Source organism: Nelusetta ayraudi, unplaced genomic scaffold (genome assembly GCF_046127955.1).
Source record: "Nelusetta ayraudi isolate G7.1 ecotype Tasmania unplaced genomic scaffold, CSIRO-AGI_Nayr_v1 ptg000075l, whole genome shotgun sequence".
In the NCBI taxonomy this organism is placed as follows: domain Eukaryota; kingdom Metazoa; phylum Chordata; class Actinopteri; order Tetraodontiformes; family Monacanthidae; genus Nelusetta; species Nelusetta ayraudi.
This window is the reverse complement of record NW_027466125.1, coordinates 1,021,508-1,036,467: the sequence shown is the minus strand read 5'-3', so window position 1 is coordinate 1,036,467 and position 14,960 is coordinate 1,021,508. Positions and strand designations below refer to the sequence as shown.

General features: G+C 44.9%; 1 protein-coding gene across 1 annotated transcript; it reads left to right on the top strand.

Moving 5' to 3' along the window:
* Positions 1-2,953: 2,953 nt before the first annotated feature.
* Positions 2,954-14,153, top strand: LOC142899689 (LON peptidase N-terminal domain and RING finger protein 3-like). The gene is made up of 12 exons (XM_076043420.1): positions 2,954-3,909; positions 6,307-6,425; positions 6,542-6,664; positions 7,091-7,210; positions 7,314-7,506; positions 7,594-7,669; positions 7,880-7,994; positions 8,628-8,749; positions 9,760-9,918; positions 10,515-10,677; positions 10,799-10,948; positions 11,573-14,153. Exons 1-12 carry the CDS (start codon positions 3,180-3,182, stop codon positions 11,732-11,734), a joined length of 2,232 nt encoding a protein of 743 aa, XP_075899535.1. The 5' UTR covers positions 2,954-3,179; the 3' UTR covers positions 11,735-14,153.
* Positions 14,154-14,960: the final 807 nt, after the last annotated feature.

The window sequence follows — 14,960 nt, the reverse complement described above, 5'->3', positions numbered from 1 at the left end:
TGGAATATTTGGCCCGATGTGCCAATTATTCACACATGATAAGCATAGAGCATGGCGGGAGGCAAGGTTGGTAATTGCTGTCTCTCGCTGTCCCTGCCAGTCACTCGGCGTGTTCTGTATGTCTGCATAATGCTTTCATAACATGCGACCTCATTTGCATATATGTCAATCTGTAGTATCAAGTGCGTCTGTCTCTGTGTCGGCCGGTGTCGGTGTCTCCACGCAGGATTGAGTTCACAGGCCAGACCGCTCGACCTATATTATCAGCCGACTACTACAACCGATCGTCTCACTCCTACAAGTCCATAATCCCCACATCGCGCGTGCGCGCACACACACCCGCACGCACACGCTCACACAGAATGCCCCTTTAGCAAACAGGTTTTATTTGGAGGCCCAGGATATACTGGTCCAGGTGAAGCTAATAATACACCTATAGTCTAGTATCAGAGCTATTTTATACAATCCCTTAACCACAGTCCTTACACTCTGACCTTAACCTACTTCTTCTCCCTCCACTCGTCTTAAAGCGAGTTTACATAACCTTTTTTGCCAGACACCTGCCACTGTGGCAAAAGGTTCCAGTTAGGAAACGATGGTATGTCAGTAAAATAAAGGAAACATTTGGATCCGTATGACTTTAGTGTCAATAAAGTGCAGGATAAAAAGTCGTAAAACTTAGGGAGCAGCTCAACAGAGAAGTAACACAAGCACAAGGTAGCTCGGCAGTGTAGCCACCTTAAATAATGAGTTAATAATAGCGTCCGTGAGGGCTAATTTAATCAACCTTGTTTGGAGAACAAAGAAGGTTGATTCTATTTTTTTATTTAAGTATTTAGGCAAGACACTTGACCCACATTGCCTCGTACGAATGTGAGTGAATGTTGGGTGGTGGTCGGAGGGGCCGTTTGGCACAGATTGGCTGCCACGCTTCCGTCAGTCTGCGCCAGGGCAGCTGTGGCTACACATGCAGCTTACCTCCACCATTATGAATGTGGTGTGAATGAGTGACGGCTTGAATGTAAATCCATTATTATTATTATTATTATTATTAATAATATTATTTTAGTAAATGTATATTATCATATATCAAATGCAATACGCAGTGACTATGTTGAATATAACTACTGTGACAGCATGAACCATGTACAGACTCATTGTCAGTGTCGTATATGTCATTATCAGAATTACAGATGTGGGCCCCCTCAGAAACTTTATACGCTTGTAAACGTAAAAAGTGTTTTACTTGGCACCACGCAGCCCTTCATTATTGGAAGTGGAGCAGACTGTGACTGTGCGACATCCACGCGCAGTCTTTTATTTCACTAAATTCTCTGGCTGTTGAGTCAGCAGCGTTCATTGTCATTATGCAAACACCTTTATGCAACGGCGACCCGTTAAAACGTCAAGGTTCTGGCTGCGTGCGGCGCAACGTTATCCAAGGCTGCGTTATGTGTCAGTGCCATAGTTTGATAAGGTCCCCGTGAGCCCAAAGAAAAAGGACATGTGTAACATTGCAAAGTTGGACCGACCTGCGACCCATCGGGTTGCACACCTGCGTCACAACGACGTGGCGACGAGTGTGAGCGAGTGCGAAGATGTGCTTTTGAGGAATAGGAGGGGAAAGGCTAATTTTTAACCGGTGGTGTCTGCGAAGTCGGGATGTCGTGTGACCTAAATAAATGTGTGCAGACTTTTGTGTGACCTCGGCAACATGTGATCCAGAGCAATCAAGGCGCAGTCAGATTGCGCTTCATCAGCTCAAGGAATATCAGTATTGCTTAGGGCACATCTAGATTGCACCATCAAATGGCACTAAAAGCCCACAGACGTTTAGGTAACATTTAATCGGTACCTAATATTCTGTCATATTTTAGATGACACAAAAACAAATTTGTTCTGTTAATATGACCATATTTTGATTATTGATTAAACCAGGTCACTCGGCAATGAGATACTGAAATGATACTTAAAGTTGCCTGATATAATTTCAATATATTTAAAGTTTATCTCCTCTGAATGAATAGTCATAATCAATAATCAATGTATTCTATTATTATGAATGAACACATCTTTGACAAGTTTCAATGGAACAAAAATAACTTTGAAAACTCTAAAATGAAATAACGAAATGAATAATGTCTCTTTTGCATTACCAAAAAATTGGCCTGTGAGAAAATCTTTTAAAGTAAATGAAATGAAAAAATAAATAAATAAATAAAAATAAAGATGAAATTGTTTTGTTAAATCAAAACTTTAACTTTACCTCTCACAAACTTTGCAATGTACGGATGTAAATTAAGGGTATCGCTTATTTCATTAAAAACAAAGAAAACCGGGACATTTTCAATACTTTAATCGCTTTAAAAGCAACAACTCAGAACGTACAGGGCAGGACGTGAAACAGGACGTTTCCAGGGATAACAGGATGTATAGTTCCCCAGTTAATAGAAAAGTAACTCTTCAACACTTGAATCTTAAACCTGACATTCCATTTACATGCAACATAAACAGTCCTTAACATAACTGGATGTATTGGTACTGATCTACTATCAACTATTGAAGTGTCTGTGGCACCTTTCTTGTGGGTGTAGAAATAAAGATAACAGATTGTGATCTTGTCTCCGGTCAGGTATCAGCGGTGGTTGCGGCCCCTGCTGGCCTCCTTCACTGACCTGCCGCCGTCCTCCAGCCAGCGCCTAGCAGCAGACAAGGCCAGGCCGGCACCCTCCCCCAGCCCTCCCCCGGCCCGGCCGGCCGGCCCGGCAGACACTGAAACTATTACATGGCAAATTGTTTTGTAACAGGTCCCAGTTTAAGCCAATGAGAACAACTGGCCGGCGTCACATGACACAACTTTACGTAACGCGCTCTCTCTCTATGTCTCTCTCTCTCTCTCTCTCTCTCTCTTCTCGTGCCTCTGCCGTTCTATTGAGAATAATATCAGCCCGCCCCAAACCCCACTCCCCACCCGTCGCACCCCGCCCCCCTCTCAACCTCGCCACTGGACTGGATCATGACCGCGCAGCAGTAGCAGCAGCAGCAGCAGCTGACGCAGACATGAATGGCAGTGGCCGCATCATACGCAGCATCATCATCACCACCAACACCACCACCACATAGGTGAGGTGAGAGGGACACACGCTTACACAGTCACACGAGACGAGCTCGCGCGGACCATGGGCTCCACGGAGCGCGAGAGCATGCTGCAGCTCGCGGCGGAGGCGTTCCACTCCCGCAACTTCGACCTGGCGGCGGACATCTACCAGTGCCAGCTGGCTTCGCTGGGGGACCGCGGCGGCCGCCTGGAGCTGCTGCTCAAGCAGGCGGACGCGCTCGCCTTCGGCGGCAATCTGGCCGAAGCCTTCGACGTGTACCGGCAGGCGGCGGAGATCGAGAGGCTGCGACCGGCGCACCTGGCCCGGCTGGTGGAGTACCTGTCCGGGAGCATCAGGAGGCAGGACTGGGTGGAGGTGGAAGAGGACACAGAGGAGAGGAGCAGGGACACGGCCGGAGGAGGAGAGGTGGAGGCAGCTGGGGCTGGAGCCCTGGCTGGAGCCCTGGCTGGAGCCGGTGACCTGGAGCTCAGCTGTCGGATATGTCAGAGCTTTCTGTTCGAGCCGGTGACGCTGCCGTGCGGACACTGCTTCTGCAGGACGTGCCTCGAGAAGGAGAAGGAAAAGGAGAAAGAGAAGGAGAAAGAGAGGCTACCGGTGGTGTGCCGGGTGTGCCGGGGCAGCTCCACCCTGCTGCGCAGCTACCGGGTCAACGTGGTGCTCAGCAGCCTGCTGGCCAAGTGGTTCCCCAGCCCGCACCAGGCCGGCCGGTTGCGGCGGGAGGGCAACGGGCTGTACGCCGAGAAGAGGACGGAGGAGGCGCTGGAGAAGTACGACCGGGCCATCAGCATGGGTACGGTGCTTTATTGGACTTGGTGTCTGTCTGTTTGTGGGGGAACCCAACTCTGCGTTGTATTGTGTATACTTGGTTGTTTGCGTAACTTTAAGCAGCAGCAGCAGCAGAGCGCGAGAGACATTCAGTAACATCTATGAAATGTTACTTCTTCTTTTTTTTTTTTTTTTTTTTTTTTTTTTTAATTGTTACATATTACATCCGCCTAGGCTGTAAGTAAACGGTGTCATATCCTGCCGCGGCTGCCCGGGGGGGGGAGAGCCGTCCCCGACAGCCCGGAGCGGGGCGCCATGTGTTGGGTAACAGCAGTTATGTAGGCTGGGCCAGTGGACCAAACATTGCGTAAGCACGTAACCCGCCCCTTTTAAATTGTATAACGTCAGTGATTCAGGCTAATGTAGGTCAAGGGTATTATTACAGGTCACCGCTAGGGACCACCGTCGCAGTTAGAATGTGTTGCTGCTACTGGAGGTGGAGAAGAAGTGGGGGCACCTGTGACCTGATGTTAAGTGGGCACACCTTCATTGTCATCGTCATCGTCATCGTCATCATCATCATCATCATCATTATTAGCAGTGAAATGCTGGATGTGTGTGGACCAGTTGAAATATAGATCAATGCACTGGTCCTGATGCCCTACATTCACCCACTGTGTGTGTTTTTGGATATTGTTTTTATATATGTATATATAATCATATATATACATATATATGTTGATGAAGAAGGAGTTGCCCGAAAACAAAAGAAGCAACTAAGTCGAAAACGCCCTCCGGCTTCATCTGACCTCGTTCCCGTGACTGGCTGCCAATTACGCCGCAGCAGCGTGATGGCTCCAATTCAAACATTCAAACTGCCTGCACAAGTTTTAGCAAAGTTTTTTTTATTTTGTGGTTGTGGTTCGAGAAACGAAGCAAATGGGTGGCGGCGAGGCGTCAGATTGCGCAGACGGATTTGAGTGCTTGTGAGAGATGAGACGTTGGTCTTGCTCAAAGTGGGTCAGCGTCCAGGTGCAGGTTGCAGAGATGTGTTTGATGCAGGCTGATCAGATTGTCCTTACTCAGTTTTGGCACATAGTTAAGAAAAAAATCACACAGCAGTCTTGGTAAATGCTATGATTTTTTTCCCTGCACAGTTTGCGCCTCATCCAAAATTGTGTTTTATGAAAAAGATCTAGTTTAATAGTCTGTGTTGAACAGGAGTTCCTGAACATCTGAACGATCGTTTAGTTGAATATTTGACAGTTTTATCATCAGTTTTAGACATCTGTGTGGGCTGAAATTAGATTTTTTTTGGATCATAGTTGTGGAGCAGTAATGTTCGTATTCATAATTACAGCCCTGGTTAGGTCCGATAGAAAATAATGCAAGTCAGAACAAGGATGACTCTTAAAAATAAGTTCAATGCAGTGAACTGTGCCCTGTAGAGTCAAATGTTACATTCCTGCACTTTAACTTTCTGTTTCCTCTTCACTGCTCTATGATGCATTCCTGTAAAATGTTAGAAAAAAAAAAAGGCCTGGCTCATACTTCCCATGTTCCCACGGGGTAACTGCGACATTTGCATAAGTTTTTTTTTTTTTTTTTTACAGTTATGAAACCCAGAATGTGGGTGACCTTGATTGTGCTGCATGGTTTTGTAAGACGCCGTCTTTTTTTTTTTCATCGTGGATTTTGTAATATGGTAAAGGGAGCTATTTTGAACAGCGGCTCTTTAATATAAGTCTAAAATCATACATCACAACAGAATGAAGTTACTCTTCAGTGCCAATCGTTTTTTGTCCGATATTTTGTGAAACAGCTGCCAAGAGTCTTGCACAGAAATAAAACAAGTCATTGATTTAAATTGATCATTATTATTATTATTATTATTATTATTATATAATAATAATAATAATAATAATAATAATAATAATAATAATAACAGTAATAGTAATAATAATAACAGTAATAGTAATAATAATAATAATAACAATAGTAATAATAATAATAATAATAATAATAATAATAATAGTAATAATAATTTTTTTTTTAAGCGTTTCAGTTTTTGGTCTTGGAACTCTGGCACTTCAATCTGTTGGGTTTTGCTGACCTTCAACTCAAAACGATCAAATGATCAGTTTGATGGGTGTAATGTAATGTAATAGAATAGAATAGAGGTACTTTATTGATACCAAATTGGGAAACTACACTGTTGCAGCACTAAAAACAATGTAACAAATAAACTATACAGTAATTACAAGAAACATTCAAGTGTTTCTTGTCATGTAAATGTGAAGACTTTTATTTTACAGCTTTGTGAAAACGAGCCCTCGCTTTTGACGTTTCAAGCAGAAGTTTTGTGCGATTTTGGCAAATGCAGCAGTGAAGTGAAATGACTCCTGTAAATGTCCCTCCTCAGCACCCTTGGACCACATACTGTTCAGCAACCGTTCCCAGATCCACTCCAGCCTCAGACACTATGAGAAGGCCCTGCTGGATGCTGAGATGGCCTGCAGACTGATGCCCCACTGGTCCAAGGTTCGTCTGGGTCCTAACCATTATTGTAGTAATCAGACTGTTGTGGCTGTGAGAAGCTGTGAGAAGCTGCCAGAGTGAGTGACTGACGCGTCTTCCCTCCGTCTGCCTGCATGCAGGGCCACGTCAGGAGGGCTCAGGCGCTGGTGTCGCTGGGCAGGATGGAGGAGGCTCTCAGGGAGTTCCTGGTGTGTCTATCCATCGAGCCGGACTGCAGGCTAGCCAAGACTGAGGCTCACAAGGTGATTATATTGGTGTTTTCATTGGTTTTCTAAATCCTTTATGATCCCTTCACTGAATTCTAGAGCCAGTGATTCTAAACTGTTGTTGTGTTTGAGTTTAAGTAGCCTTTAAGAAATAGACAGAGTACCATCGTTGGAAAATGTTGTTTTTAGAGAACAGATCAGCCATTAATTCATTGTGAAATGTTCAATATTGTGAATATTAAGAGGTGGGAAGTAAAGTACAAAGACTTAATTCCTGTACTTAAGTAGATTTTACTGTACTGTGTATTTTATTGTAATTTACTTGAGTATTTCTTTTTCTGACTACTTTTTACTTTGATATCCATCATTTTACTTTAGTACAGAATGTGAATACTTCTGCCAGCTCTACACGATGCAACATTAGCGCTGGTGACTTGAGAGTGACTGTCTGTTTCCTCTCAGCTCCTCAGTGACCTCCTGGCTCCCGTATCAGACCAGGTCCACGAACACATCTCAGACTTCTGCGGCGTGCCGTCGGTCCGAGCACTCATCAAGAGCAGCATCAACACTTACTCTTCCAAGGTAGTAGCAGCTCCACCACCACCACCACCACAGCTCGCAGCCTCTCAGTGTGAGAACTTTAAACTTCATCTCCCTCCCTCCCTCCCTCCCTCCCTCTCGTCAGGCCTTCAGTGACAGCCTGCTCTCCTCAGAGGTCGGCCTCCCGTCTGGCCCTGGGAAGAAGAGTGAAGGATGTGAGGGGGAGGCTGAGACCAGGAGGGTTGACACCTGTCTAATCCTCAAGCGGAAGCGGAGGAGCACCGTGGAAGAGGTGGACCAGGGAGGCACGGAAAGGAGCAGCAAGAGATCCAAGTTTGGTGAGGAGCTCGAACACCAGCTGCAGCTTCGCACTTTCTTTCCTTTTCCCTTTTTTTCTTCTGACCTCCTTATTTGTCTCTATTTAGAGCCATCAGACTCCTTGAGTTGTGAATTCACTGATATCATGGATCCCACTGACCTGGACTGTTCACTGTGCATGAGGTGAGATAACACTTTACAGTCTCTTTAACACCTCCAGCCCATTTCCTCTTTAGAGCATAATGATATTATTGCACGTGGCGCGATAAACCTATTAGCCCTTGTGTAACCAGCCGCGCTAGACTGCGGCTTCACAGTGCAGCCTGTCGGATGTAGACTGAACTTATTGCGCTAATTTGCCACCTGCCACCTGCTTCCTTCTTCCCCCTTCAGACTTTTCTACGAGCCCGTGACGACGCCCTGCGGCCACACCTTCTGTCTGAAGTGTCTGGAGAGGTGCCTGGACCACAACTCCAAGTGTCCCCTCTGCAAGGAGGCGCTCTCTGAGGTAGGCTGTTCAAATCTTAGAGGTCCATTGTGGAAAATATGACTTGATTTATGACTTTTATATTGCTTTAAAGCTTAACATGCTGCCCATAAACACATTCATAAAAGTGTGTACTCGCTGTACAATAACAGTAATACAATCCAATAGTAATGCACTGAAAGTCATTTGGTTTTCCTACCCTGAGATCGGTTCTCATATACATAAGAATACACACCAAGCTATAAGGGTCTTGCAGCCAGTTAGCTGCCATCTTTGCACTGCCATATTTTAAGGATGCCAGCCTGACAGTGGCCTAAATACCTTTATGGACCTTTAAAATCCAACCACCCATTGGTGGCGCTCGCTGGGGTTTGAGCTAAAGATAGAGGTGGTGACCTGCCATGTGAGCGGCCGGCTTAAATTTTTAGTTTTAATGGCACTGATGCAAAAAAAAAAAGAAGAGAAACCTTCAGTGGGAATCAGCTGCGTCGCGGCTGCCACATGATCTCACAAAGAGGCCACTGATGCAGGAAATGTGTGAAATATGGCGACTATCGTGTCATGTGTGGCAAATGTAAAGCTAGCGCATCAATCGATGTCCTTATATATCCTTATATGTGTACGTGTGTGTGTGTGTCCCTGTCTCTCCCCTAGTACCTGGCCCAGAGGCAGTATTGTAAGACTGTGTTAATGGAGAAGCTGATCGCCATGTATTTCCCCACTGAGTTCAAGGAGAGGCAGAAGATCCACCTGGAGGAGATGGCTGAGTTCTCCAAGTGAGTGTTTCTGTCTCCTCCGGCGCCGCTGTGTTTACTTCGGGTCACGACCGCTGTTAAAATAGCCCCCACACACCTCTTCTCCCCCGTGCTGTTTGACCCACTGACTTACTGTTACATCCATCTGACACACTGACCTCCTAGCGAACATCTCACATGGCATCAAGTGTCACTGACGTGCAACAAGTCTTTTCTTTCGCTGCCTCTGAATCACCTCACTAAGTCAGTCTGGGCACAGCACATGCTTTGAATGAGCAAAACTGGTCCGACATGTCTTGCGCTACTTAGTTGTTTGGTTGTCTTTGATTGTTTTTAGGGACACAAAGACACGCTTTGAGGCGGCTGGATCGCTAAGATATCAATTCTGAAATCTGACTTTCCTGTAGGAAGCGTCGCTAATCGACCTTTGAACTATTAAGCCAGTCAGTTTCCTTGTTAGTTGTGACAAAACCAGGAAGCAGCTGCCGCAAAGTCTCCTGAAACGCCCCAAGAAATAACATTACAAACCGGGAAGTGACGGCGAAACAGTCCTCGCAGCTGCTGCTGCTGTGAAAGAGATTAGCCTTAAAGATGCAGGATGGAGGGAAATGTGTCCCCTAAAATATCACATTTAAAAAAATTGGAGAAATGTATCACACTTTTTGAAAAATCAGAGAAATGTATCACACTTTTTGAAAAATCTGAGAAATGTATCACATTTTCTTTTTTAAATCGGAGAAATTTATCACATTCTTAAAAACAAATAACAAACAAACAAAACAAATTAACGTTGTTCCCTCCCTACTGATTGTCTGTACCTGGAGTTTTGTTAAAGAGGCGGGTGACCCAATAGAAAGCCGTGAGCTGTGGCTTCACATTTAGAATTGAAGTCAATGTGTCAATGTGCTGTCAGATGTGTCAGATTTGGACTCAAAAGATTGTTTTTGGTAGTTGTCGCATTTCCTTTATTTGCAAAAACACACCTCAGATGCTCAAGCGTTCCTTTTTCTCTTTGTGTTGTGTCTCCACAGTCTCAACAAGAAAGTGCCTATATTTGTGTGCACCATGGCCTTCCCCACCGTGCCCTGCCCTCTGCACATCTTTGAGCCCTGCTACAGGCTGATGATTCGCCGATGCATGGAGGCGGGAACCAAATGCTTCGGCATGTGTCTGGCCGACAACCTCAAAGGGTGAGAAGTGGCTGCTGGCGTCCAGTGACGCTCCATACCACCGACTGTCTTCCCAATCCAATAGCAGAGTAAATTCCAGGCTGGCATTGGCGATATTGATCTGCTACTGATGCTTCGTGTGTGTGTGTGTGTGTGTGTGTGTGTGTGTGTGTGTGTGTGTGTGTGTGTGTGTGTGTGTGTGTGTGTGTGTGTGTGTGTGTGTGTGTGTGTGGATAAACAAACGATGGGGCTACTCTCAAATTTCCCTGTGGCCATTTTATCGCAATTGCTCTGTATAATTTAACAACACCTCGTCGGTGCAATCCACTGTGAACAATATTTTTCTCTATTTATTTTTTATTTTGTTACTTATTTCACAACCACTTTTATTAATTTGAACAACTCCAACAGCTAAAAGGCTTTATGCATTTTCTCCCTCTGTACCTGGGTAGTGCCTTCCTGCAGTACCAAAGTGCTCCACCAGGGATGTCTGTCTCGCAAGATGTCGATAGTTTATTTCAGTTTACATGTTGTTCCTATAAATGTTCTGCACTACCAGAAACGTTTGAAGTGAGCTCCAACCGACTCTCTTCTTCTTCTTCTCCTTCCCACCACAGGTTCGCAGACTACGGCTGCCTGCTTGAGATCCGCGACGTCAAGTTCTTCTCGGACGGACGCTCAGTAGTGAACACAATCGGCCGGCGGCGCTTCAGGGTCGTTCAGCACAGCGAGAGGGACGGATACCAGACGGCTGATATCGAGTACCTGGAGGACGTCATGGTGAGGGGGGGAGGGGTTTGTGGGGGACGGGGCTTAACAGAGGCGTGGTGAAGAGGTGGAAGAGGAGGAGGCCATGGTGGCTGACTACTGTGTGTGTGTGTGTGTGTGTGTGTGCGTGCAGGTGGAGGGTGTGGCCGAGCGGGAGCTCCGCTCTCTGCACGACACGGTGTACGACCAGGCCCTGGTGTGGATCAACTCGCTGAAGAGCGAGCAGAAGCAGCGCATCGAGGGACACTTTGGGCCGATGCCGCGGAAAGACACCGAGATTCAGGTAGAGTTTGTTTGTTTGTTTGTTTGTTTGTTTGTTTGTTTTTAAATGGTATTTAAACGGCTTTATCTAGAATTTCTGTGGAGCTCTGTGTGTTTTTGTGTGTGTGTGTGTGTGTGTGTTAGGGGTGGGTGTGGGAATTTGGCATCGACCCAATACTCGTAAATACTCGTACTAGTAAATACAGGGATAGTATCGCCGATATCGATACCAATACTTTCTAGATAGATAGGTAGGTAAGTAGGAAGGTAGGTAGGTAGGTAGATGTACTTTATTGATCCCAAATTGGGAAACTACACAAACTTAAAATGTCAGGATCATTTTTTTTTGCCTTTAGTTAGTTGAAACACTGAACAAGATTTTAGGCAAATAAACATGGTTTTATTAAGTAACTAACAGTTACAATACCATAGAAATATATAATGTGAACAACGTCACGGATCAAAGGTCATCCAACCCTTTTACAGCCGTTAATTTTTAGATTGTGAACCAATGGGGGGAAAATGCTTTTTAGGCTGCGTGGGACTTTTTAGGCTGCAGTACCTCGAGTGGCCACTGGAGTAAAAAAACCCTCTCCTCTGCTCTCTCTCTCTTTCCCTCCCTCCATCCCTCTCTCCCGCCACTCAGCCGGGTCCCAATGGTCCGTCGTGGTGCTGGTGGCTGCTGGCCGTCCTGCCGCTGGACGGCCGAGCCCAGCTGCCCTTCCTGGCTCTGACCTCGCTGAAGGACCGGCTCAGCGGCATCCGCAAGGTCCTGCTCTTCATGGCCCACAGCACCAGGCACCGGTGACCAACCCAGCAGTCTCCACCCCCCGCCCCCTGAAGCTTGCCGCACAACTTCCTGTCCAGCAGTTTGTCAAACAGTCAGTCAGTCAGTCAGTCAGTCCGTCTGTCTGTCCGTCCGTCTGCTGCTGGTGTTCTTCTTCCCGAGGACGTTCAGCTCCACTGTTGCCATTTCAGCGGCCCACTCTGGGCTCCATCCACGCAGCGTTCAAGTCTCGACTCTCCACCTTCACCAGGCATCCGGGAGGAGCTTCACCTGCTTCCTCTGATTGACACTGACACTTTCATTTGGAAAGAAAAACAAACAAACAAACCGTCTGGAAAACCGTCATCTCAAACACAAACTCTTGTGCGTCGGTTCCCCTCCAGCTGCCGCTTGATGTGTTGTACGCTGGATTCAACCCCCACGAGAGAAAGAAAAAAATCCAATTGCAGTTCCGCTCTTATTTAACCAAATAAGCCGAAGCATCAAAGCAACGCCAAGGTTGAATAATAATAATAATAATCTGAGTCTGAATCATACAACCGAGTGAAAACGCTCATCGTCCTCAGTCCCGCTTTTAATGAGCTTCAGAATGACGAGACCAAATATTTGAACTGCCTTTTTATTTGTACACGTGCTCTCTAAAGAGGAGTGAATCATTTAAGTACTCATTACCTGGAATTGTTGTTCTCATCGTTATTACTTTGATTAAAATGCTGTCACCCTCTCTGATTTAAATCTGTGGATGGTTAAGACATTCACTGATCAATATTTGATGAATCAGTGCAGGCGATTGGCCACCTGAACTGTCATCTTAACAAAAAGCAAAACGAAACATATATAAGCCCCGCCTCCTCCCTTTGCCACACGCTGCCGTCACCGTCGCTCTACGGACTGGCCCTTTACATCCTCTAAGGAGCACATTCTCATGTATCATTCATTCATTTGTGTGTGTGTGTGTGTGGGTGTGTGTGTATATGTGTGTGTGTGTGTGTGTGCGCGTGTTGGGATTTTTTTTTTTCTAATATTATTATTTTATTATTATTTATTTGGACTTTATTTATGCATGCCGTGACATGGTTTACATTTTACAAGCAAAAGTTGACGAGCTGCTCGCTTTTCCAAAGGCTGTTTTGTAACTGTACGTCCATATTAATGAAGTTCTCTTCCGTCGTTTCAAATCCTGAAACTATTTTTTTAGAGACGCACACTGACCCTGCAGGCAGTGGGGCGACACTGCAACACTGTAACACTGCACAGGAGCAACTCCCCAACTGAAAACATATTCTCTTCCAAAATGACTAATTTCAAGTCTGTATATCATTATTATTATTATTATTATTATTATTTTTTAAAGATATTCAGACTCCTTTCCTTTTGGCCCATCCTCGTATCTTCCAGCTGTATTTACAGTTTTATTCCAGCTTGTTTTGCACTTTAAGAAGTTGAGGGAGCGATCCAGCGCAGTGAAGTCATGACGTTCCTGACCACCACAAATGATCTCGCAGTGGAATTGGTTCGAACTGATCCCATCGTGAGCTTGTGTGTGTGTGTGTGTGTGTGTGTGTGTGTGTGTGTGTGTGTGTGTGTGTGTGTGTGTGTGTGTGTGTGTGTGTGTGTGTGTGTGTGTGTGTGTGCGGGCGTGAACAACCAGACTGGTTGGATTGTGTTGCAGTTAGTTAAAAAGAAAAAAGAAAGAAAAAAAAAAAAAAGCCAGTGCCTTCTGTCCACAGAGCACCACTGCGCTGTGGGATGAATAAGAGATGTGAAAAGTCACAGACCCACTTTCACTTCCCAACCTCCTGGAAGCTTCCCTGTCTGTCCAGTGTGAGATTTCATTAAACAAGAGGCATTTCCTGTTGCTTCTGAGGGAAATATGGAAATATGGAGGCCTTCCAGATGTCTGTGACATGACTGTAGTTTTGTTTTGTTTTTTGTTTTTACAAGGTGAAGGCTCATCTGCTGAAAAAAAATTGAGATTTTTGAGCTTTGCCTGGAGAATAATTTATTTTATATACATGGCGTTTGGTTTTTACGTTTCTATGTCGACTGGATTCTTTGTATTTTATAGTTTTCATGGATAAATGCCTGTCATGTTTCTTTCTCTCCTTAGTTCAGTTCGTGTCACATGATCCACATTTGTTTTTTCCTTTCAAACTGAAGGGCCAAAGCCATGGAACGCTGTTAAAAATATTCTTCCCATCAATAATATTCTGTCGATGCATTTGGTTGCATTTTTGCCACAACTGTCAATTTCTTTGGATACTGTTTTGTTTTGTACTAATGAAAGAACACTAAAATCTTTGATCAGGATCAGGCTATTTATGTCCAAGTATGAAATACTAATGTGTGGCCAAAGACAAACACGAGGCATTGATAAATAAGCTCAAGAAAAAATCCAACTAAATTAGATCAATTGTGTTTTATCTAAAAAAAAGAAAAATACAAGAAAAGACAATTGAGTGGTTGAGGTGAGCAAGAACAGAAAACACTTGATTAATTCAACACATAAATATAAATTCTGGCTTAAAAAGAAAAGTGTCTGCAAACCTTCTCCCTCCGTGGCAGCAGCTCTTGTGCCTTAAGCTGAAGTTTGACAACTGGGGCAACCTGGGAATAATAAAAGTGGCACACAAGCTTCAAGCCAATAGCAAAAAAAATACCTCGCAAATGAAAGACACAAGATATCCTCCAGTTGGTAAAACAAACCCTCTAATGATGCCAGTGAGGGCCGTGACGCTTTAATTTTGAAGGAATATTTAAAGAGCTACCATGCAAACCCATTTAATCTTTGGGTGGCGCCCATTAAGCCTGTTTCCTGGTGCTTTAATTAGAGCGACGCGAAGGTTCCCTCGGAAAAATGTGTTGCGTAACAGATGGCTGAATACATTTTAAATACGTAAAAAAAACAAACACCACAGGATGAAAAACGACTATCAGTCGTCCCATTAAAAACCAGTAACAACACAATAATGACAGACACAGGCTGCAATATTGTGCTCCTTCTCGTCCTGGTCTTCCTGTCCCCCCAAGTAGATAAAAGTTATAGTCTTTTTTATGTCACTGATGGAACCCAGTTCGAAGATTGTAGAAAATGACCCCAGAAACAAGACGTTGATGGTCAGAGCAGCAGAAGGTCATCAACTCCTTGTCGGTGTTGGGACACTTAAATCCAAGGCTGTTGTGGCATTTTGTAGCAGTGAGCTCTCACTCTATGGAGCAAAAAACAACAAAGTTCAAGATTGATGTA

Bases quoted from the DNA above. Each gene is read 5' to 3' on its own strand.
- LOC142899689 (XM_076043420.1), top strand. From the start codon at position 3,180: ATGGGCTCCACGGAGCGCGAGAGCATGCTGCAGCTCGCGGCGGAGGCG. The intron at 7,995-8,627 runs GTAGGCTGTTCA...TCTCTCCCCTAG, and splicing joins GCAAGGAGGCGCTCTCTGAG to TACCTGGCCCAGAGGCAGTA. The intron at 10,678-10,798 runs GTGAGGGGGGGA...GTGTGCGTGCAG, and splicing joins AGTACCTGGAGGACGTCATG to GTGGAGGGTGTGGCCGAGCG.